The following is a 25,495-nucleotide window of genomic DNA, read 5'->3' on the forward strand; positions in this document are numbered from 1 at the left end:
TCAATCAAAACAGAAGTATTTAAATAACAATATAATTACATGAAGGCAATTCGATGATTTTCCACAAACAAAATAAATATTTTGAAAACGATTTTCCAGAAATCATTAAAACCTCGCGTTACCGTATTAAACTAAATCTACCATTAAAAACTAGCTTTTACGTTACAACGTGCACCGTTTGACCCACACCCAAGCACGTAGCGGCACATAACGGACGGCATCGATACTTCGGAATTCGCTTCGCGCGTTACAAACTGCTACCTAACCTTACGAACAACCCAAAGCGTTATCTACGGTTGCTGAACAAGACCGAAATGAAAGAAGGTACGAAAACTTATCGATCTCTCCATTCCCCTCTTCAATTCCCATTTACCTAATACTTGATCGAACGAACGCTTACAGTCAAGCAAAAATCCATCCGCCCAAATTTGTCCAGATCAGGATTCCCCTCGAACTAAAACGAGCAAAGCGTATCCGATCGATTCGCCGTTTCGACAGCTACAAACAAATCACCCTCGCCGGAAAATTACCAATCAGTCTGTCACATCACTCCCTTGTAGAAGGTTAGCACGCCCGACGCCCAGCGTCGCGATGCTTTGCTTCGCCACCACCGCCAGGTAAGCAATTGCGACGAGTGGGCTTTCCCGTCGGGTGAGCTCGGCTATCCTCGCGGCTGACTCGTCAGGCGGCGTCCTCCCGCGGTTCCATTCACTCACACCGGCCCGCTCATTCGGGGAGCGACTGGCGCGCGGCAACCACGGGCTGGCAAAGAAGAGAGGTGCGCGATCGACGCAAAGGGACGCCCGTCGGCAGCCAGCATACGTGAATTGTGCTTGCGCGCGCCCATGTGTGCAGTACTGTAATATCGCGTGGGCGAGGTAGCCGTGCGTATGCGTGGCCGGGCGTGCAGGCGAACTCGAAGCCGAAAGGGGAAAAGTGACGCCCGAGTGTAGACGGAGCGGCGTCGGCGAGCGCGGGCAAGCTGGTCCGCATTGGTAGGGACGATTAGCCGAAAACGCGCAGCCGCGCGCCGATCCTTTCGGGTGGGAGGCGATCAGCTGTAGGCACGCCAGCAGCGAGATGTTCATCCTGCAGAGATCTGTACTGTGAGTACCCGAATATTTTCCACAAAACCGCATAACGCGAGGGTGTCGGCAATTAAAAAATCGTCGTCGGCCTGCGGCGCGCCGATACGCGATTAAGGGACGCGCGTGCGCGCCGATTCGGATCGGCGAGAGGCTAGAAAAGAGCCAGTGGATCACGCGAGAAGGGCCCGTGGTAACCTAGCTTCTACCGCAATGCAGTGCTGAAAATAGGAGCGTGCTGGGAATCCGCCGATCGATACGAGGCCACACTACCCGCGCGCTCTGTGGGACAGTGCCAAACGGAATCGTATCGCGCTCGCGGCCAGGTGTATTTCAACATTTTGCCCTGCCACTTAGCCCTTCGGTCTTTCGGTCTACCTCGTTACCGTCGTTCTCTTTGCAAAGCACCTGACCGCTAAGTATCGTGAAAATAACGCCAGGACCGCGCTCTGTTTCATCCCCTCCATCGTCTCCCGTATTGTCCTTTCTTGCGTTCTAGGAGCGTCGACCTCCGAACGTCCTCACGAACGCTGGAATAATTCAGAGATAAAAGGGACGCTCCCTGTTGGAACTTTCCTGCCGCGGTTAATCTCGATTAGCACCTGTGCTCGACACTTTACGGCATTCCTGTCGTTTCCATCAAGTGGCGCATAAGATGCCAGAAACCGTCTCGGTTACAGATTCCCTTTAGCACAGCTGGTGTTTCAAAGAAATTGTTTTATTGTTTGTCTGTATAATTACGTGCGCAAAGCGTGCTTGGGAATTTTCGTCAGCGGTACCTACACTGTCTTAAGCGAACATACACACCGCATCTATCTATTTCCGTAACACCACGGTGTCAGGCGTTTTTCTGACGATTCTTGGAAATGAATAATGTATCGGGTTTCTCTAGAAGCCACGAATAAGAATACTCTCAGATTTTGTCTGCTTTTACCATTGACACGCGCTAATTATCTCCACTCGCCGCGTAGGATATTTTAAACTCACTGCGAAGAAAATTCAAGCAAATGTAGTAGTGATATTTATTAGACGGGTATATACCTAAAGCTTTTCTGGTTCATTTTTATGACGAGTATTGCAGACAGAGGGCAGTCTTGTTCCGATTCTTTTTATGCCACAAAGCAATGGATGGCACTTCTAGTAGGACATTAACAACGCCTACAGTTTACATGGACTTACGATCCTGTTGCCACATATTTTTGCTAATTGCCAGTTTCATAAAGACAGTGCAAACCTTTATAAACTATAGTAATCTTAAATTTATACAAATATATTAGGGTGCTGAAACAATCGTTTGTGGAATATCTGGAAATAAGTAGGATATGTACATACAGTTGCTATGTAGCAACGGTAATTGAGGCGTACCCTCCTTAACGGTATAGAACAACGTGACGAACCACCCATAGCTATTTTTATTTTCAATGTCATGTTAAAAAGTAGACAGTTTAATCTTTTTATCAAGGCTGCTTAACGAAACTGCTATTATTTCCTCGAAATCACTACAAAATTGTAGTATTTGCCAAAGTACACGCAGAAACAAGTTCAACAGTAACAGTTGAAGAATTTTTTTAATGTCTCAGATTCGTCTAAACTATATGTGCATTGAATTAAAGTCACAATTTTACACCCTTTAATTTGTTGCGACTTTTTCACAAAAGTTAGTCTTTTGAGTTAATATTAAAAGAAAGTCCCTCGCATTTCTCACCAGTTATCAATTATTTCATGCAAAACTCGGGTCGAGATAACCTGTAGGTACACTGATTCTTCGCCCCCTCTAATTTACCGTTCTGGCGATTATTTATTACACACACACCGTTCATTATCTTACATTCTTCGTTGAACAGTAATGCAGAACAGTTTCCTTCCTTTTATTGAACAGTTTCCGTCCTTTGCGTCATTAATAAACAGTTGGTCATAGGAAAATCTTGGTAGATTACGCCATACATCATGGCCCGTGGCACTTCATGCCGTTAAAGTTATGTACATCGGTGCTTTACGTAACCTGTTAAATCGACTAACTTACATAATGCACGCCAGCTATGGTTTTGCTCTTTAGGGCGAATGGAGGGAATATTGTAAACTTCACATGAGCTATTCAGAGCGGATGCAGAGTGAAGTCACATCGAGGTAACGATAAAGTAGCCGGAGTAAGCAGTCTACCGTTAATTCTTTTCCTGTTAAGGAACGACGCATTTATGAGTCAAAGTTGCGTGTATCTACATATTTGTGTTTGCTGCGCAGCTATTTTTTTTACCTTGTTCCTCTTCGTTCTTCTTATTAGAGTTCTTATCTTAATACCCTCAGGGGTAGAGTATGTTTATACAGAAAAGATTTATCTAATCTAAGTACACGCGCTTCGAAACTAGTGGCGTTCTCAGCGATTCGCACTATTTCAACGTTTTGTCTTTTAGCCATTTGAACTCAAACTTTTTATAATTTACAAAACCCAAAGAACACTAATGTCTTATCGCAGAACCGTGTATAATACTATATGCGTTGTGTTTCATAAATAAATTTTGCAATCAAGAAAACTGCCTGTTACACTTGGCATTTAAACTGCAAATCCTACATGAGTGCGTCGAATAAATCACGCATAAGAATTTAACAAGAGAAAGTATCGTATAATGGTACCCTATATTCACGTTTCTACATAGAAATATGCGTGCTACAATGTGGGGGACGAGAAGTCATTCTCTGTCACGTAGCACCCATTCGATGACGAGGAAACCGTAATAATCAAGGTCGCCATGTGATGGAGGGGCGAAACTGATCCCACGTGTGGCGTTGTATGTATAAAGAAGAGAATTTCAATTTGATTCCAACGAAGTTGAGACCTTCAGATGTCATAGATGAAATTTATATTCTACGCACGAACATTTAATTACGAATTTAGTTACGAACATTTAATTAGTATCTAATATTACTTTTGCTGAATATAAAGTGGGTGGCCAAATTATTATACTCAAACAGAAAGCTTTGAGATTTTGTAAGTTTAAGCGATGGAATTGGCTGTATCTCTGCGAAAAATCGTCGCAAAAAATATTTAAAAAACGCATTTTAACGCTTGAGGTTTCTAGTTTTTGAATCAAGGACTCGCATTTTGTTTTCATTCATTATGATACTGTTTTATCACGATGAAGCGCAGGAAACGAAGTTTCAGAAATTTTTGCCTAGTTTGAACGTATGCACGGGCTAAATTTTTTTTTTCGGTAAATCCAACGAAGACCTATTATAGAGTAAATATTTCTCTTTAATTTCGTTTTTTTTTGGTTTTATTGTGATTTTTATTGACCCAGTTATTCGCGATCAAAGCAAAAAGGGTACTTTTCACTTTAAGAGCCTGTAACTTGCGAACTCATGATCGTAGACAAATTTTCATGAGTGTTTTGGAAAGCTAAGAAAGTTTCCTTTCAGAACCTTTAGTTGCTAATTTAAGGTTTTTTTTTAATCGTGTTAAATCCATTTTAAAGTGATCCCCAAAATTGATGAAAATGTTTTGAATATAATAATTTGGCCACCCTCTGTATCTGTTTGGCAGAATAACAATGCATTGCGAAAAATGAATACGAGTAGCTGCGCAATAATAACGGATTTTATGTTCGATCGAAACCATTTGTACGGGGATATTTTTCTGGGTTATTTCTTTAAATCTGGCCGCACGCCACTGAAATAATAATAGATTACCCCGTTCTCGTTCAGAAATGCCATATTGCTATTGGGGGTAGATAAAGTTCCTTCCCATTCTTAATTGAACACCAAAATACTTCATTTGTTGGTTTATATGTTAGGAAATTATAGAAATAATAAATAATTGTTTTTTCATTGTTCCACGCCTTTTTATACTACTTTATAAACCATATACAACTTCTTAATCGAAATACTTTATTTTAAAATATATCTCAAAGAAGATACTGTTAGATTGATATGATAATTTTATTTCTGTGTTTGGATGATTAATAATTTTTTTACTGAATTTTCCTTACAAGTATTTTTTGACAAATTTTCTTTTTTATTTGGTTCTATATTTGGTGACTCGGTGTGGATTTTTATTGGACTAATTTTTTGTTGGATGTTTGACTGTTTTTAGTTTAGAGAAATTAAAAACTGTGTTAATAATTGTAAACTACTGATATGAGAATATTGTATTATTTTATTGAAAATGTTGCGGGAAACATAATAGTGCCAGTAATAGGAAGGTGCACGTGGCTTCAGAGACTATAATAAATAATGCTGTGTAGTGTGAACAAATTACTCTGTTACTTCAGCAATTTGTTTGATCCACTAAGCAATAAATGCAGATGCGTTTCTGCAGTACTTGTATCACGTGTGGCATAGAATTTGTTCTTATTCAGTTAAATGCCACTTGCGGAACGTGAGTCCTTCGAACCAGTAGCTCACTTCTAGCTCTGCTCGTAAAACCTGATCAATTACAGTGACGCGTTTAATTCCCTACTTTAAAGTTATATCCAGATCAAACCGATGATCATTTGTTATACGATCTCGAGCTGTTATCTGTGATTCATGACAAATTGAGAAATTATCTCGGTCTTAAGTGTTTGGTAAACTGATATACTGCACGCTTTACTGATAGATTCGAAGTTATCTATAGCAGGAAGCGAAACAAATTACAGCACGCAGGAATATTGTGATATAATTATCTACCATACACTAGTCTATATTCGTTTAATTGACATGATTTCTGTTTTATTTTATTTAGATACGTTTGTGTTGCCTGTTTTATTTAAACATATCGCCAATTTCTTTTGCAACGGCATATATAAATTGAGGACCTTGCAGCAAGAGGGGTGCAGTAAATTAGAAACAACTGTTTATAAAATTATTCCTTTGACTTAACATTGCAAAAGTGAACGCAAATTGAGAAATATATATTTTCACCCAATGAGAAGTAGTTATTGAATTGGTAAGTTTTTATTTCTATTTTTGGCGAATTTTTCAAATCTGGAGCTGCCCCAAAACAAAAACATTGTAAAGAACAGTAATGGGTGCAGGTTTAAAATTTGCAATAAATCGCTCATTTGTTATCGAATTTGCATCAAATGTACACCAAACCATGTAGATTTTTTTACGTATATTACACTTCATAACTCAAAAAGTGTACAAAGTGTATAATTAACAATTGCAGCCTGAACATATTATGTCTAACTTTACCATCGAATTTTGTAGAACTCACCATGAACGCCATATTTAAATACTCCTACTGTAAAAAAGCAGTAATAAAGTCTGTAACAAATTAATTGTCTAAAGCCTCGTGAAGCGCGTCAAAATGAAATCATTAAATGTCAAATACAATATTGCACAACATTTTGCTACTTTTTTCGTTATGAACCTGCATTTATGGTGTAGACTATACTTTATAAGACGCATCCACGAGGAAAATGCCAACGTTTGTTGTATTGTTCGTTCATTTTAATTAGATAATTAACAGTCAGCAGCGTATAGTAGTTGCTAATAAATATATCATGAAACTGCAAGGTATCGAGCTATCGACATTCTCCACAACTTCTCTTGTGCGACGCTACTAGCATATCTTTAATCAATACGTACCCTTCTGTGACATTTGGAATGCTACGATGCTTCGGTTCGCATAATCTATCATTAACCGTTCGATGAAAGAGCGCTTTCAGAAACAATTACTGACCTCGACGATAGGGGTTTTGTAATCTCAGAATAATCTTACTTCGACCGTTTTATAATTTTACTCCAGTTTAATCAATCGCATTGTATAGGCTGCCACCTCAAGTACGTACTCAGCTTTATCTACCTAATGACCGTATTAGGTTTCCAAATTAGAAACGAAGTGTATATACTTCTGAATTGATAAGGAAACATCATTACTTAAAAAATTAATATTTTTACAAGAGGATGTCATAAAAAAAATCTTCTTAAAAAGGTGCTTATATTGAGAAATAGGTTCGACGTGTTTTCCCATGAGATAAATAAACAATTCAATTTAACTTGGTATTAAAGACTAAACAGCAGGGGAATCATTTAAGTAGACATCTATCAAGCATCTGACATCTGAGTATTTCAACATATGTAATGCATCGAGCATTTAAATATTTATACTAGCTTGGGGGGTTCGTCCTTAAATTACGTAAGCCTTGGGGGAGGGGAGAAGATCGCGAATTTCTTACAAAGGGGTGGCGGAGTCACGTAGCACCTTGCGTAATAATTTTGTAACCTAATTTTTAGTCAGAGACTGAAAATTAGGTTAGCTTTTTTTTATTATCTACTTTGTCCAAGTTTTGATTTGTGGTTATATGCTGGTTGCATATCGATTGAATCGATGACTGGGTAATTTTTTCACCCCCTCAGAGTTCTTTTTTCATAATTTTGTATTGTCAATCATAACTGCTAACGCACGCCTGCAAAGTTTCAAGAAAATTGGATTGGTGGAAGTGGGTTAAATAGGTGTTCCGTTTTAATCCACGCAAAAGTGTTCCGCGTTACCCCACATGCGGTAATTTAGTAAACGTTTAATATTTACACTTCAGCACGAGTTAAAGAACCGGGTAAAACGTGAAAATGTAGCGTAAGGACTGTAGAATCCAACGATGTTCTTAGCGTTATAAATTTTCGAAATCCAAGTGACGAAAAGCGGTCGAAACTAGGGTAAAGAACCCAATTACTGACACCTAACCAATTACTGTCACCTTAAGCTATTTTACTTAAAATAACGAATAAATAAACTATAGTATATAATCTATACTATAGATTATAGGTTGAATTACATAAATATTTTTGTGTATGACTTTACAACGTTTATTTATTCGTTATTTTAAGTAAAATAGCTTACGGTGACAGTAATTGGTTAGGTGTCAGTAATTGGGTCTTTTACCCTACAACACAATATTGCAACTTCGATACCGCAAATTTTTCCAACACTGTTAACCGAAAAATTACGCGTGCACGAGTCTGTGGTCTATCACGAAATGCAGTGGGGACCGTTTAGTCCCATGTCACGTGATACCAAATCATTCAGAGCTCTTATCTAAGAGAAACACTGATGTTCCGTTTTACCCACCCGTTCCGCTTTACCCTACTCTCCCCTACGTTTACAATGTCCCTCGCGATTACAGCGTCCATCTCATTGGCGTTTGTAGTCTACGAGTACATACGAGGCAGCATGCCAACGAGGTTGTTGATATCGCGACTTGTTGATTTACTTCCCCGGCTAGCATGTTTAAAATATTTGGCAACGTAATTCGTGCACGGTTTATCACCCTCCGTATATGCGACGGAGCAACGTGACCACCCGCAACAAGTGTTCCTACGAAAAAGATCGTCAATCATGATACGTCGAGATTATTGGTGAATGAATCACGTGTTTCTGTGAATGACATTAATCGTTGCTCCCCCGAAATGGCTCCGATCGAATCTCCCGCCCGACTGTTCCGTTAAACTTTCCACAAATCAGTTCATTCGTTCCACACATTCAGTTAAGCGTATTAATGATTTAGGGTCCTAGTGGGAAACAGGCAGCTGCCACTGTTTTATGATTTTAGAGGAAAGCAAGGTGAAGGAAAAATTGTTCTCGTAGGAAATGCAGTATGTAATTGTAATTATTTTAATGCATTGGGGTAACATGCTTATACATTTGTAATATAAAAAACTTATTCGTTAGGCATCTTAATCTCATTGTAATGCCATTTGAACTGGGGCTGGGACTATTCGAATAATTTAATATTCGAATATTTTACAAGTATTCGAATGCTACGAATAAACTTCGAATATTTTAAATAAATTTCGAATGTTATTATTCGAATACTGATGTATTCGAATAGAATGGTGTGCAGTGGGTCAAAAGTAGCTTACAAGATTTCACCCTGACAAAATGAACCTAGAGAACTTGATTTATAATTCACACCATACTATTCGAATACGTCAGTATTCGAATACTTAAATATTCGAATAGTATTCAAATACATCAGTATTCGAATACTTAAATATTCGAATAGTATTCAAATACATCAGTATTCGAATACTTAAATATTCGAATAGTATTCAAATACATCAGTATTCGAATACTTAAATATTCGAATAGTATTCAAATACATCAGTATTCGAATACTTAAATATTCGAATAGTATTCGAATACTTAAATATTCGGATAGTATTCGAAAACTTGGATATTCAAAGCCGAGAAGTATGGGCCCTTTTTCCACTACGCATTTGATTTGTCTCAGCGTGAAGAAAATTTAATATGATTTTACTCGGTGGAATGAGATACATGCTATTATATTACGAGCTACATAGTGGAATCAGACTACATTGCAGGCACGAATTAATCGCGAAGCGTTTATAATTGATCCTTTATATTAGTACCCTCGTAGGCATTGATATACCATCCAGTAGCGCATCCAGAGGGTGGCCCAAAGGGTCCCGGCACCCCCAAAGAAGGGGTTTTGTAAAAAGAACAGAAAACTGGATTTTATTCGTTAAATAAACTTTTATAACCACCTAATGAATTGTATTGAATTTGCATTAAAAGTATTTTTATCCGTTCAACTCGGCTCCCTCCAAGATTAAATCCTGAGTGCACCACTGATACAACCTGTTTAATATTTCCCTTATTATCATTGTTATAAACAAGTAGAAGTATAGATGAAAATTTATATTCATCCCTTTGGGGACATAACTCTTTCAGACTAAATTGTACTTCACTCTAGCAAATTATCATGTATCTACCCTTCACTTTTTTTTATTAAGAATTCAAACTTAAAATCCGAGTCTGTAATAAAAGTCGGTAGCGGTATATGTGTGTAGATGAAGATATCTGACATAAAATTTCAAAATGTACAGAAAACATTGCAGGCGAATAACGGGAATGAATCTGTTTTTGTACTATTTGTGGTAGATCAAGTAGCAGCAGGAATTGTGCAGCACCATGGTCCCGCACCCTGCCATTGTCTCATCCTGCTGCGAAGGATATTCTGCAGAGGGACATCCACGAGGTGTCTGGCGATGTCGTACCTATCAATATGGTGAAAGGTATTGGTCACCTGAGGGATCCCCGACTTAACAAGGTACAGGATACTTGCAAAATTAATTTGAATGCGTTAACTCTGTCCCACGAGTAGTGTAGCAACAAGTAAAGTCTAGACATTATCTCGAGTTGCCTTTTTCTTGTACACTAATGCATACTCACAGTTTTAAATTGCAATCATATAGCATCTATTAATAGGTATTTGAAATTCTTGGTGTCGATATCTCTATGAACTTCTCCATGGCTTCTTGTTGTTAGAGTTGTACCAATCACACAGCCAGTTTAAGGGGAAAGTCCCAGGTGGCAAACGCTGTGGGACACCCTATATACATAACACAATTACAAATAAATCTACACACGTGTGGTATGAAAATTATGGGAAACAAAAAAATTAGTGTTTGGATAAAATCATAATTCGTTTGGAAGATGGGGCCCTGGGTAGGCTTTATACAATAACCAACTTTTGAAATAACTGGTTTTCGAATTCCACTATTCCCCAAAAAAAACGGTTAACCCGTTTTTCGAATTTTCACAAAAATATATAATTAAAATAGTAAATATATATTTGTACTTATTTTAAAAAAAAAATCAATTTTCTTAATATTATGGAATTACAAAAATATAACAAAATAAAATATCCTCTAGCTATACAAAACCAAATAAAAAAAATTAAAATAACTAAAATCCGTACAAAATATAAATCTTTTAAAAGGTGGTACCAAATTATAAATCTCTATTCGATTTAGTATTTTTTTCTGAAAATATGAACTCACGAAGATTAGTTTTATAGTAGACTGTTACCTACTACAATTTGCTTGTGTCCGTGGCGATATCAAGTCAAAATGTTAACGTTCTTAATTAGATAATTAATTCATTTCTGCATATTAATTCTAGTATATAAAAGCAGTTTTCGAATTTTACAAATTTATAAATAAAAACCGACAAACCGTATCCCTGGGGGCCTTCTGGGCAGGGACCAATGCAGCAACTGCTCATCGGCCGCCTGTTAAATCGGCTACTACACACAGCTGTTACACTTTACAGAGAATTTCTTACAGTAATTAATTGAGACCTCTCCTCTGCTGAAGCAGAATAATAAAATAAATTTTCTGAGTTTACTCGGTATCAATATCAAATTTCAATTACCCAATCACTTATCAAAATTCGAAGCAGAATAAGATGCTGTATGTATACCCTGCGGATCTAAGCATTCTTCTCTATATTCACACGAGTGTCGGTACTCAGATAGCGAAGGTGCAAATGGTAGGTAGGTACATGCAGCGAGGGAATACTGTACCATATTCTCTGGTAGGTATATTTAACACGTAGAAGGGGAAAGTTTCCCAATAATTCTCGTATGTGGGACGTTAAGAAATTTTTATGGCTGAACTATATTTATCGTAGTTTCTCCAAACACATTCAGCCACACCTCATGTAGTCCTAGACACGTCGAAGATAGTTATCAAGAACTTATTATTTTCCACGCATGTATAACAAGAAATATTTTATACATTCTCGAGCAGGGTTTGGCATTTACTCTGCAAGAAAGGATATCCCTGGGCATACACGGTCTGCAGCCTCCAAGGTTCAAAACTCAGGAAGAACAGCTGGCTCTGTGCAAGGCTTCAGTTATGAAATACACTGAGGATTTAAATCGGTATCTTTACCTTGTGGAACTGCAGGTAAACGGAAACGAATCTATGCAACTGCTTGTAGCAGAATATACGGATAGAATTGAAGGGTAAGGGGAAGAAACAGGGAATGTCCAGTTTTAATGATTCAGCGATATATAATGTACTAGCTTTACTACTCGGCTTCGCCCGTTTAGATTCTGATTCTATAACAAATTCTTTTCTTTTCGTGAAAATGGTCACATTCATCTGGATTAGTCGGGCATAATGAGCTGAGGCACATTTCGTGATCCCAGAATTTAGCGTTCGAAAGTTTTTAGGCGACAGACAAACGCACAAACATATAGAAGCTTTCTGCTTTATGTATTAAGATTTTGTTGGTGGCAACTGGGGCCACAGAAGTGTTGTCGAATCACAAAGAGTTATAAAGTAGAAATGGCCACATAGGGCAACGGATTAAAGATTTGTTGTACTGGTTAGAAACAGGAAATGTCCTCCCTTCACTGGAACAAAACAAAAATGTATTTCTGATTAGTGTAAGCTTGCACTCCGTCACGAGCCCTCGGACGTCACTGTGCACACCCTTCTTTGATAATAATAGAAGTGGACATTTATTTTGTTACAGCATTCTGCAGCGCTCCACTTGAAAGATGTTAAAACAATTATCTTTTCCCTGAGTTCTTTTCTGCTGCCTAATTAGAGTATAAACTCTTCATATCATGAACAACACAGTTGAGTTCATTGAACCTTGTTTCCTTACTGACAGACTAAAGTATTAAAACTTGATTTTCTCAATAAAGCTGTTTAGTGACATTCCTTATTTCTCCCCTTATCATTCAATTATGGGATAACGTGTGAACGTTATTCATCATTCAAAATGTTCGTTTCTCGTAGGAAAGAAACGAGAGATTATTTTTCCGCCTGCTAAGCGAGAATATCGAGCAAATGATGCCGATTGTTTATACTCCCACCGTGGGATTAGCCTGCCAGAAGTTTGGCGTCATTTACCGCAGGCCCCGTGGATTATTTATCACGATATACGATAAAGGCCACATTTACGAGATCCTGAACAATTGGTTGGTATTTCTAAAGTTACAATAAGCTCGTCGAGTATTTCTCGACGGATAGGGTCTGTTTGGCAAGAAATTGAAAGCACAACATTTTAATCCCATCTCGGATTATAGTCGACCGAAAGAATCTAGAGGGACTCCGAATTACAGACTGTGTAAATATTCCTGGGAAATGTAACACATGCGCTGACGCGACTCTTAACTCGATTTCCGGTACCATGTGTTCCCATGTAGAACAACAAATAGAGAAACAGATTCGCAGGACAGAGACAATACGACGCTATTCTCACGGTTATAATAGTCATTTTTAAATCGACGATTAAACTCTGTAATCTCTTAGACGTGTATAAACGTTCGACTACTTTATTTGCAAATAAAAATGCAAAGACTGAAGTCGTAAATTCGTGTTGAGCAGAGCAGTGACGACGCCCAGCTAGCAAAGCTTTGTCGCCTTTAACAAACAGATATTTTATTATCTTCTGTCTTGACGCTTCTTTGTCTAGATATCCATTGAACTTCCTCAACGCGTTTCCTTCTTTTAGTAGCCCTATGAACATACCTGGTTCATTTATATCTGCTCTTATGCACAATCCATTTGGAGCTCTAACCGGTTCATACGTCTCTTTATTTACTCGAATAATTGCCACGGGGTGGAATACCCTTGGTACAACGAGTGGAACGCTTCAACACCAAGCTGGTTTGCGAGTTTTACGGATCTAGCGAAGGAAACGCTAATATCGCAAACTTTGACGGTCGAGCTGCTGCTGTTGGTTACGTACCACTCATTGTACCAAGGGTATTCCATCCTGTGGCAATTATTCGAGACGTTCATTGTTCGAAATAGTTGAGCAGTTCAATTAAAATTCGTTTAAATGTAATTTGCACTTATCAGAACATAATCCAGTCTATACGAACTTAAGTTACAAACTTTTGAGATCATTAATACAGTCCATTGGTACAGTTGTTTACAAAAGAATGCGTCCACTAGGGCGGTCCTTATTTTTCAACTTTAAAATTTGTAGTGTCTGACTCTCTTAAAATCTTCTATTTGACAAAGAAAAAATATCTTCGTGTTTTTTATTTGTATATTTTGATATATAAAGGTCGCTCAAGGGCTTTATATTTCGCATGTGCCACAAGTTTGGCAACTGCGACTTTCCATAATTGTCACTTAGCAATTTTAATGAAACGGGGCCCATATTTATATATCAGAATCCGAAACCATGCTTTTATCTATGCGTTTAACAACCTGAATATGTAGAATGTACGTGAAAGTTTGCGTCTGCATCTGATTCGAGAGCTGCTGATGAGAGAAATTTAAATGTGCATATAAAGCCTTATGCCACAACACAATACAGTACAGACTCGTTATAAACCCGTTTCGTCTATGCGATGTGTGCTCGAATTTTAATGTTATACTCTCACTTAAAAGTTAATAAAACTATTTTGTCCTCATTGCAAAGTTTTCTATCAATTTATACCAAAATAGTAATATTTCAATGCTATTGAGCGACCTTTAATCCTTTATATATTTTAACACAAATGTTAAACGAAATTCTTTTAAACTATTTGGAAACTTCTGAGAGGGTCAGAAGACAATTTTAAAAACTCTGATTTTTTACCATACATATAAGAACCACCCTAGCGTCCACCCTATACATATGTAACATATTTTACATATTAAATCGACTTCAAAAGAATTCGCAATTCTGATGCACGTTAATATAAACCTCGATTAACATACTGTTGTTCTGAGTACCTTGAATTCTTGAAAAATTGTACACAGTTCATTTAAAACAGTATTGTCATCCGCGGAAGTACCAAAGCTGGTGTAAAAAAATATTCGCCCCAATTCGGACGTAATTGCAATAAGTTTAATATTCTTCTAATATTCCTGCTGCAATCTATTATAATTTCCCGTGGAATCCGGGCTTACCTTTTTTCATTCTTCTAGCAAAATTTCCTCACCATTTCTGTGGTAGATTAATCAAGGTTTACACCAATGTCAATCATAATGGGCAATTCTAAATTTAACATTACTTAAATAAGCAAAATATATTGGAGTAGGCGGATACTTTTATGCGTAACTGTATGCGTAAGGAGTAACTGTTTCCATATCGCACACTGTACAATTACAATTAAAATTATACCGAAGATTATTCCCAACACAGGCCGGAGCAAGCAGTCCGCGCGATTTGCGTGACCGACGGTGAACGAATTCTCGGTCTCGGTGACCTGGGCGCCTGCGGAATGGGAATTCCCGTAGGGAAATTAGCTCTCTACACAGCGCTGGCGGGCATAAAACCGCACCAATGCCTGCCAATTACCATCGACGTCGGGACAAATAACGAGCAGCTGAGAAACGACCCTCATTACATTGGTCTGAACAAAATCAGAAGTCAAGGCGGCGAGTACGACGAATTGATCGATGAATTTATGGCTGCTTGCGTGAGGAAGTACGGTCAGAACGTCTTGATTCAAGTACGCACGCGAAAGCGACTACACCTTCTCCGATTTGTTCCCGTTATCGTCAGCAAACACTTGATGTTCGTAAATCGTTGCAGTTCGAAGACTTCGGGAACCACAACGCCTTCCGTTTCCTGGACAAATACCGCGACAAATATTGTACATTTAACGACGACATACAAGGTACTGCCGCGGTTGCGGTCGCCGGAATTTTAGCTTCCAAGCGAATAACCAAAAGGAAAATGTCTGACAACAAGTTCGTCTTTCTGGGCGCTGGCGAGGTACGTCGCCTGTCGTGGCAGGGCTCTCTAGACTCGCCCAGCTTTACTTCGCGATGAGATTTATTTGCAGGGTTGGAACTTGTTCCGATATTTATTTTACGTGACCACAGGCTGCTATTGGGATAGCCGACCTTTGCGTGAAAGCGATGGAAGCTGACGGGTGCACGGAAGAGCAAGCTCGCAATAATATTTGGATGATGGATATCGACGGGTTGCTCGTTAAGGATCGGCCGGAAGGTAACCTGGACGGTCACAAGGTCTGGTACGCGAAGGATCACAAGGTGATGAAATCGCTACTCGACGTTGTAAAGGAAGTGAAACCGACCGTTCTGATTGGTGCGTAACCTTTTGTACACCGACATGCATCGATTTCTGTCTAAAGTAGAGATATCTGAACAGGCGCGTCGGCAGCTGCGGGAGCATTCACTCCTGATGTGTTGAGAGAAATGGCCAAAAACAACGAACGGCCGTTGATCTTTGCGTTGAGCAACCCCACCAGCAAAGCTGAGTGCACGGCTCAGCATGCGTACGATTACACCGATGTACGTAACATCATCTCTCCTTAGTTTGCGCAGCTACACGGAATTTCATTTCTTTAGATTTTATCGAGAATAATAGATGTTCTCCCGTGACTCTTTGTGCGCATCCTACTTTGGAAGCCTCAGTTTATATAAGTTACACTAGAACCTCGATTGTTCATCGGAATTAACCGAACGACTAGGTTTTGAAGTGGAAAGAGTTATTTCTTACTTAATATTCGATAAGTGTAGGGAAGCTATAATTACAACAATAATTTAAGTCTTGTAGTCTCCCAGTTCTTCTAATTGTAAGTCGCAGTACACATATCTTTCTTAACATTGGTATTTCAGATTAGCTGCTTTCTTTCTGTCCCGTGCTAGCTAATCCAGTGTTTCCCAAGCTTTCTTGTGTCGCGATCGCCTTTTATAATATTCAAATAACCTGCGACCCCCGCCCCCATATAAGATAAGGTAGATTTAATGCGGTAAAGAAAACACATTAAAAATAGGTATTTCAGAATATAATTCTAGCTTAATATTAAAAAAAAAAACAGGCGACCAGCAGAAAACACTTCGCGACCTACTTGGAGGTCGCGACGCGCAGATTAGAATTCACAGAGCTAATCAGAGGTTGTTTCTAAAGCAGAAAATGCTTGGAAATGATTGAAAATGTTATTCTTAGCAATGTAGTCTTCCTTATCTACTTCTTCATCGCTGGTATAGCTTTCCGTGACCTTTCCAATGATTCCATCATCAGCCATGTCGACGCTTGAGTCACACCTTTCCATTATTCTCAGCACAATCCTTACATCCTGGTATGTTTTGCAGGACTATGAGTAATTTCGTTAATGTGTTGATTTATTGAGTTTGTAACCGATACATGTCCCTAGTAGCAATTTATTCCGAACTTTTCTTTGGATAAGCCCATTTATACTATTCGAATAATTTAATATTAGCCCTAGTATAGATGGATTCTATTCTTTTACAAGTATTCGAATGCTATAAATAAACTTGGAATATTTAAGTATTCGAATAGTATTTGGATACTTGGATATTCGAATTATATTCGCCAAATAATTGAGCATATTCGAATATTCGAATACCGAAAAATTCGACAAATAGTCCCAGCCCTAATCTATACTTGTTAGATGACACTAACCGGATAATCGAGCGTTCGGATAATCGAGATTCTACTGTACCGAAAAATTGTCACAACGGACGTCTTACTGATGTTATAAGAGAAATGTTTGCACTACAGGGAAGAAGCATTTTCTCGTCGGGCTCTCCGTTCGGCGAAGTAAACTACAAAGGAAAGATCTTCAAGCCTGGGCAAGGAAACAACGCTTACATATTCCCTGGAATTGCGTTGGGCGTCATCGCGACCGGATGTCACCACATTACGGAAGATCTATTCCTTATTTCAGCCCAGGCGGTTGCTGATCACGTAAAAGACGAAGATCTTGAGATGGGTAGCCTTTACCCACCGTTAGGTACCATTCGCGAATGTTCGATCGAGATTGCTGTTCGAATTGCGAACTACGCTTACGCGAGAAGTAAGTCCTTGGCCCTCAATATCTACTGACTTTATTTCAGAATAAAGTTATTATTTCAGAACAGTGAAACCAAGCTTGTTTTTTTAAATAAATCTTTTATTTCTTCGAATAATTTTTTAGAAATCTCGCAAAACTTGTGTGCTCATATACATGAATAAAATCAGATATATCCGCTGCATTTAAGCAGCATGATCCTGATCTAGGTTTAGTGACACTGAAAGGAAGGTTGCGAATGTTGGGTGCCTTTTAATTAACAAATCTATCTCAATTGTTATTCCGTTTTTCAGCTGGATTGGCAAGTGAGTACCCAGAGCCCAAAGACAAACGCGAGTTTGTTATGAGTAAAATGTACGATGCCAACTATGACAGTCCACTGCCAAATCTTTACGACTGGCCGGGCGATTATGCCAAACCTCGTATTTTACCAGAGCAGTAAGTATCTCGGCATTTACACTAGCCCTAAATGACCAAAGATCACCGCAGCCACTACGGTTTCACGATAGAGGCACTTTAGATAGAATAAAACGTTTTAGCAACAATTTGCAGAATCATAGAAGCGACACGTAGACCCGTAGAATTTAGTTGCAGCGGTTAGAACGTATTTAGAAGAGCAATGTCGCGTAAAAGAAATAGTGAATTTAAAAACAAACGGGATTGCAGCGATACTACCAACACCAAGATAATTTCAGATTCACCAACACTTTAACGTGCACGCAGCTTTTTACTATCTAGATCTCTCGCATTCCTCTCGCAGTACTGCTTAGAATGCAGTCCTATATCGCTTCTATTCTCAGAACTGCAAAAAGTATTAATATTTCTTTCCGAAACTGGAGCATTATATTCCACGAAGTAAAGTCTTTCAGTAGACGTACGCAATTAACCTTGAATGCTCTACTCTACGCTAGTACTGTTTGCATTTTGGTATCGTTTCTTTTGCGAAGAAAAAGAAGTAATAATTAAAAAAAACTCAGATAGCACACGACGTCCTAATTTTCTGCATTTTCTACTTTAGTAACAGACCTTAGATTAGCTAGCACGGAACAGTAATAAAGCAACTCATCCGAAACGTCCATTTGTTTGTTTGAACTTCTTGCGACCTAATCTGGACGTCTCCAAGACTTCCTTAAGTCTATGTGCTATCTGGGAACAGTTGCAATTATTTTCTAAACCGAAAGAAAAATGCAATATAGCGGTCGATTTTTTTTCTCTCCGCAGATTGAAGCACGCGTTATAACTGCTTGTTGTTAGGAATCGTAATTCGTAGTTACTCCATTATCTATTAGCGACAGTATTCTTTTTCTCTATCATCAGCTCGTTGCTCGTCAGTGATTGACTTCGGTGCAGGCCGCTGAAGCTTAATTAATTTTTTTCAGAGACACTGTAGAAATCCGCCACAATTTAAAACATCTGTAGCGGATTTCGCCGAGCGGGACATTCAGAGGCTATCATTGTTACCATTATCGATAAAAAAAAAATGCAAAAATTGTCGCTGTGTCCTGAATCGAAAATGTTAAAGCAGGTCGTAGCAAATACAGACAACAGTGCAGTTTCAAACAGTTTTAGCTGTAAGGGCTGTTACTCTGTCGGTGACTAATGCCAGTGCTTTTACCGATATGACTTGCACGCAGTGTTAAAGCACGAACGATAACAAAAAAAAAAAAAAATAAGCGATGACATAGTGCTATTATTACAGCATCGAATGTCGCAGTAAGCTAACATTGCCGTATTTTAATGATCCTCCTCCATCCCATGCGCAGTATTAGAATCGTTAGTTTTTACCCGCTCAGGATTAACAATTGAAAGTATTTGACCGAAGTTTACGGAATTGTTGTTCAGGTACGCTTACTGGCAAAAGTTAACAAACAAAGTAATCGTTTGGGAATTACTGTATATTCTGTATCTTCTGAGATACGTAGGTTGGAAATAAAATTAACATAAAGAGTTAACGTTTCATATATCACCTACGCTAAGTGTTTTTTTCCAATACACTTGTCTAAAGACTACAATTAATATTGGTCGAAGAAAGAAAACAAAAGCTTTGTGACAAAAGTTAAGAAACATACTTTGCTTCAATTCACTGCCCATTACGAATTTTGATCTGCTATAGAGTTTTTCGTCCCAAACAGGAATCCGCAAGCAGAATTGCTCTATCACCCTCAGTTTTTGAGAAACACGAATGTTTGTAAAAACGCACGATTTGGGGCCAGAATGAGGTATTACGTGAAAACTAAGAATGCTACAAAGTCCCATTTTGTCTGAAATGATAGGGGAGAGTTCATATGCCAGTGCAAACAGATATTAAATTTGGGGTTTCTGAATAGTTGTAAATTATATTCGAAACAAACACTTATTGTATGTTGAACTCTTATCTCTCCATGCTAATTTTAGTCCCAAACTATGTATCTCAGAAGATAAAGAATGTACAGTAATTCCCAAAGGACTATTTTATTTCTTAACTTTTGTCAGTAAGTTTGTGTGTATCCTACAACTATGTTGTACAAAACAGACGAACGGAAGAGACGGTGCTGTTGCTTCCTAGATTGAAGTACTCACACGTAGCACGTAATGATTTTACCCTCTATACGCATTTGTGTGGTGAAATTTATCGGTCGACAAACAGTAGTGGACACAAAGTTCTAAATGAAAAATTTCACAAGCACAGAGGTATCGTGTGAATGCAATTTCAGTGCTTCCCATTTATTCTCAGTTCTCCGGCAAACATTTCTCTCTTTACTCTTTAGAAAAGAATGTGCTTTCGACATGGAAACAAACTCCTCCTGGTTGTATGTTTAAGGTTCCCCGATTTTTCCTTCAGCAATGACCTCCAAACGAACATCTCCGAAACCCGTAATCCCACCTCGAACAGCCTCGGCATCCATTAACTACCAAGGTTCCACGGTCCCAAGATGAGCGGGTGTACTTGGTGCATGCTTTAACGCTAACATGTTTTTACTTTGCGATTTTTTGTACTATATCTATATACACTACTATCGATACACATTTTTTTTAAGAGCTTGAATAAAGATTATTGTGAAACTACGAAGTTTCATAATTACTTGAATTTCCGAGTTCGGGGTCTTCCCCTGCAAGTGTGCGAAGTATCGTGTTAAGACAGCATTCATATTATGTGAAACAATGGTCGAAGGAATCATAAACTACTTCGTACTCGTGAATATTGATGTAATTAAATGTTTGCTCCTCAAATCTTCTCGGTGTTTTTTCGAGCGATCGAGGGAACATCCTCGAACAATTTATTCTGTACGAATGAAATAATAAGACCTATTTCTCTCTACGTGAAGAGTGTCCATTTCCGCGCGTGCGATATTGCAAGCGCAATTCCTTAGCCGTTAAACTCTCGCATGCTGCACAACACGTAATCCTGAGGTACCTTAGAAAACGTGGTGTGCATGCAGAATATGTGCTTGTTATGTGTTGCAATGTGATTAACCATTGATTAGCAGGAATACCGGTTATTCAGCCCGGGCATTATACGCAGGAACATGTTTGTTGCCACGAATTTTTGCTGGTTTTTTACTTTTCATTACATAGGCATAACTGTGATGGTGCGTTTAGCCAGGCGACACGACTAATCTCACAGTGTCGTTACTGTGTGATACGCTAACCTTAAAAAGTAATGGAAACCGGTGTATTTGATTTTGAATTTTATATTAGTCGCTTGGTTAAAGGCGGAATATTATTTTGCAAAGTATTGTGCCACTATTAACCGAGTTCTTCTTCCAACAGATTATGACGTGTTGGCGGGTCTAAAGACAAGGCGACTACTCTGACCTATACACGCTCGTTTTTAGTTTAATTCTGTCAAACGCGAAACTAAGTGATTTCGAAAAGTGGCTAGCATTCGTCATCCTTCAAACCGAATCGTCGTTGTGAAACGTTATCAGGGAATTGATGATACGAATGGAGGGGGTACCTTGTTTCATGACACTCTGTACTTATTTATTGTTAATGTAATTCCGTAATCATAGTTTCCGCGACGACGTATACGATTCCAGTATGGAGGCTATTCGCTAATTTCGAAACTGATTTTCGTGGACCGAACGTTTCGACTGGGACTATTTATTTTATTTATTTATATACGCTGTGCCCTTCTGCGTGCCATTTCAACGTGGACGATTGACCCTGCGCATGAAACAAGGCGTGCCATGAAATCGTATCCTCCACCTCTCGAACCTCCTTGAACGGAAATTAGTGATTAGTTGTTGCTTATAGTAATTATACCGCAAGTATGTACGACAGATTATCGAGCGTATTAAGTTCTGCGTTAGTGTATCGTCGGGTGATTTCCAATATAACATATGTATCAAATAATTGTGTCAAAAAGTTTGCGGGCATGGTTGTCAAAAATGTGTAGATTGAATGTTCTGTCCTGCTAATTTCGCGACAGAATGCCACAATTTCTTGCTACCGTTTCTACGATTTCAGAAAGTGACTGTATGCACTATGATCAGGGAAAACAGGAAAACATTGTAACAGCCGAATCTTTTGTACCGTACCGTAGTTCACTTTTACTTTAAGTAAATATACGAGATGAAAATTCTGTAAGAAGGTTCCTATATGTTACGCGAAACAGAAACTTTGAGCAACAACATCGATTAGATTGTAATTACTGCCACGCCACAAATGTAACGGGACACCTACCATATAAGCTGTTCGAATTCGCAGTGTCTATGTATGTATACAACCCGTGATGTGTCGCGGCTATACGAGCGAGGGGAAAACGGGATGTAAGTTACTCAAACGCCACTGTTCGCTCGTCAGGATTTCTTACTGGACGAATAAATTATACTCTAAACTCTAAGGCTATGAATAAATGTTAAATCATGATCGTTAGCGCGCCCATTTATTTCGTCACATTCTCCTCCCGACACGGCGTTCAGGAAATTACTTCGATCAGGTGCGGAGAAGGATTACAGTGTCGTGTTCGTTAAACAAAACTTTATGAAAATGATTCGACTATGTACACAATTATAAAAATTATCTTCATTGTTAAATATTCTCATCCCTTTTCACGCACGCGCGTGTAAAAATTTATTTACATAACGGGTATAATCTTGCTTTGGCAATGGTATAAAACACAAATAGCACCAATGAATTCTGATAAGTTCATTCTGCACTGGCACGTTTGCTTCAAACATCATTCTGCTATCTAAGTTCTAGAACTTTACCTGAACTTCCATGTGCTGATTCTTTATACGAATGTTCGATACCTAAGAAACCTGGGACCACCTTATAAATAATAGCATAGAATGTATATCGTATTTATTTTAGGCACTATCGTCAGAAACATTTGGTTCGTAATCAGGATCGTCGTCGTCGTCGTCCTCCAAATCCAAATCGTCCAGATTTTGGAACAAACTCTCGTCTACCTTCACAGCATCTCCTAAGAATTTAAGTTTATTAATGTTATGCTCTTATTCCTTCTGCACCTCGATGTAGTTTAAGGATACTATTTAGGCAGTCGTTCCTGTCGAAAATAAAGCATTTCTATTTCAATTAATTACAAAGAAACCAATCAGAACTGACGAGGGAACACCGAGATCCGGGACTCACCGATTTGAACGCAACATTGTGGGTTTTTAGAGTGACTCAAAACAAGAACGGTGGTTTCATTGTGGCCCTACCGCCCTGTAAAGGGGTGAAAACTAACCTCAAAGTCAAATTGGCACTTCCACTTTTTCGCGTATAACTCTCAAAGTACAACAGACAGAAAAAAATATTTCAAACAAAAGTTTAATGGTGCTATACGCGCTACAAACTTCCATTAACAAAATTATGAAGAGTTAAAAAAATATATATAACTGACCAAAAAAACTGTTTTCAAGATTTTGTTAACACAAGTTTGTAGCGCATATTGTAGTAGATTTATTGCCGTGTCTGTTACCGTTCCTTTTTTATTTAAAGAAGTTTTCCCAATTTTTTCCCATGTTTTTTTTTCACTGTCGCACAAAAATTCAGAACAATAGTTCAAGATACAATAAAACAGCCTGCCAAACCTCAAATTAATTTGTCGTACCGTTTTTGTAGAAAAAATTCACAAAGAATTAGCTATTTTTGGGCCCAACAGGGCGCAAAGCCCCCTTAATGATCCATCTCTAGCGCCATATATAATGCATACTTTCGACTAAACAAACAAGTTTTTAAAAGCTTATGATGATGATAAACTTCTTGCCAAAGAACAAGTCTCAGTTTCAATTTGTTTCTTTGTAATTAATTGAAACAGAAATGCTTCGTTTTAGACACGAACCACTACCTAGTACCCTTAAACAAGCGAAGTATTCTGAAATATTACCGTCATCCAAGAACTTGAGATCGGATTGATCTAATGTTTTGTCTGTCATGAATAATTCTCTACCAGTTAGTTTCTTCCCTTCGCGTTCAGCTATTTCTCTTCGTTTTGTATAACCCATTTCGTCGTCGAACTTTTCTTTCCAACATAAAAATGTTTCTACCGTGACTCGAGTTCCCTCGAACTTTTTCTGAAATCACAGGAAGCATGGCAATGTTGATTTCGTGTATGTTAAATTTATAACGTCTTACCCTCTCCGCTTCTTCCTCTTCCTTAAGCTTCTTCGCGGCAGATTCTTCTCTGTTCAATTTAATTTTGTCCCATTGTACATTGAGCCATTCTTGAGCGGCACTGACTAAGGTGAATACCATAACCATTCCAAGGTTTTCATTCACTTGTTCTATTAAATGTTCCTTTAACTTTTCATCGCTTCCTTCCTCGAAATTCTCTTGTTCTTCTATCGATATAAGGAGAGATTCATCTGGATATTTCGCTGTGTACGTAAATTCTAAACGACAACTAAGGCCATTTACCGTGTCCGGCTCGTATTCTTCTGTCTTAATAGGTATGGCAAATGTGTAGAACGGTTCATCGGCTAGAACTGTAAGAAATCTCGGTTGAGAAAGTTTGATGATGCGAAATAGAGATACCAGTGCTCGATACGAGTTTGTTAGTTCCTTTAAATGAACGATATGAATGCGAATGAAACAATAGTGTTTGTTATTCAGAGATTTACAGGTTACACGGCAATGCTTACTTTCCAGTTCGCCGCAATAGATCGATTCCAAAGCTTCGATCTCATTGTATTGCTCGTCTTTGTAATCCATGGTGTTCGAAACGAAATTAATTTGTTAGAACCTTCTTATGTTGCGTGTTTAATTGATTATTTTAAAAGGACTGCAAGAAAACATGTTACGACCATGACAGCAGCGGTTAGCAGCGCTGTACTATCTATAAACGCGATATCGGACTGATCAAGGCAACGGAAATTTCTGGTCTCTTATGATCCTGGTTCGGCTTGATCACTTTTGCATAGTTATATCGCAGACGAGGTATACTGGTATAGAATAGATGAGGATAGACCACAGAATACTTTATGGAAGTTTTTCACGCGAACTGAAATACCGACCTCGCCAGGAATCAATGGTTGTGAATGTTGTAATTTGTGATCATAGGCAGACGATACTTCGTCTGTGATGTTGGATTTATTCTATGGGCGGTATTATCAGTCGTTGCTTGAGACTAAGGGCGGTATTCTCAGTCGCTACTTATTCTTAAGCAAATGACCAGCGGCCGTAGCCGTGATGGAAGACACCGGTTCTCGTTAGATCACTGAAGTTAAGCATCACGGGATGGTGTACCGGGGAAAGATGGGTAACCACCTTTCTCCCAGTGCGCTGCTGCTGCTGGGACCCGAAGGAGAGAGGAGGGAAAAAGGAAAAATGACTATCGTTCGTTGGGCAACATAAGCGAAATGCTTGAAACGCCATCCTGTGTGTTAGAAACACACAGGAAAAACAAAAAAATACAAAAATACAATTCTTAAGCAAATGACCAGCGGCCGTAGCCGTGATGGA

At 38.6% G+C, this 25,495-nt stretch overlaps 2 protein-coding genes across 5 annotated transcripts; one reads left to right on the forward strand and one right to left on the reverse strand.

Annotated features, from left to right (window-relative positions):
• Window positions 1-753: 753 nt before the first annotated feature.
• On the forward strand, window positions 754-22,462 carry LOC143374386 (NADP-dependent malic enzyme). Of its 4 annotated transcripts, none has more exons than XR_013086649.1 (12): window positions 754-1,106; window positions 9,964-10,132; window positions 11,616-11,774; window positions 12,618-12,799; window positions 14,965-15,274; window positions 15,358-15,540; window positions 15,651-15,876; window positions 15,940-16,082; window positions 17,317-17,611; window positions 17,899-18,043; window positions 18,985-19,318; window positions 21,356-22,462. XR_013086649.1 is itself a non-coding variant. In XM_076822530.1 (11 exons), the coding sequence occupies exons 1-11, from the start codon at window positions 1,081-1,083 to the stop codon at window positions 21,360-21,362; spliced, it is 1,845 nt and encodes a 614-aa protein (XP_076678645.1). In that variant the 5' UTR covers window positions 754-1,080; the 3' UTR covers window positions 21,363-22,462. The 4 variants fall into 4 exon arrangements, 2 of the variants coding, with proteins under 2 accessions (XP_076678645.1, XP_076678646.1); XR_013086648.1 differs by having other exon boundaries at window positions 18,985-19,176; XM_076822530.1 differs by lacking the exon at window positions 18,985-19,318.
• Window positions 22,463-22,552: 90 nt separating this feature from the next.
• Window positions 22,553-25,064, reverse strand: LOC143374398 (RWD domain-containing protein 1). Its single transcript, XM_076822554.1, has 4 exons — window positions 24,676-25,064; window positions 24,170-24,519; window positions 23,922-24,108; window positions 22,553-23,012 (listed from the first exon to the last, which is right to left on the reverse strand). Exons 1-4 carry the CDS (start codon window positions 24,743-24,745, stop codon window positions 22,897-22,899), a joined length of 723 nt encoding a protein of 240 aa, XP_076678669.1. The 5' UTR covers window positions 24,746-25,064; the 3' UTR covers window positions 22,553-22,896.
• Window positions 25,065-25,495: the final 431 nt, after the last annotated feature.

This window comes from Andrena cerasifolii, chromosome 10 (genome assembly GCF_050908995.1).
Source record: "Andrena cerasifolii isolate SP2316 chromosome 10, iyAndCera1_principal, whole genome shotgun sequence".
In the NCBI taxonomy this organism is placed as follows: domain Eukaryota; kingdom Metazoa; phylum Arthropoda; class Insecta; order Hymenoptera; family Andrenidae; genus Andrena; species Andrena cerasifolii.

What these genes read in the sequence shown, in the direction of transcription:
- LOC143374386 (XM_076822530.1), top strand. Translation starts at nt 1,081, where the DNA reads ATGTTCATCCTGCAGAGATCTGTACT. An exon ending in TTTACCTTGTGGAACTGCAG is followed by an intron (nt 11,775 to 12,617) that starts GTAAACGGAAAC and finishes CGTTTCTCGTAG; the next exon opens with GAAAGAAACGAGAGATTATT. An exon ending in GTCAGAACGTCTTGATTCAA is followed by an intron (nt 15,275 to 15,357) that starts GTACGCACGCGA and finishes AAATCGTTGCAG; the next exon opens with TTCGAAGACTTCGGGAACCA.
- LOC143374398 (XM_076822554.1), bottom strand. Translation starts at nt 24,745, where the DNA reads ATGGATTACAAAGACGAGCAATACAATGAGATCGAAGCTTTGGAATCG. An exon ending in AAGAGGAAGAAGCGGAGAGG is followed by an intron (nt 24,109 to 24,169) that starts GTAAGACGTTAT and finishes CTGTGATTTCAG; the next exon opens with AAAAAGTTCGAGGGAACTCG. An exon ending in TCTCAAGTTCTTGGATGACG is followed by an intron (nt 23,013 to 23,921) that starts GTAATATTTCAG and finishes TTAAATTCTTAG; the next exon opens with GAGATGCTGTGAAGGTAGAC.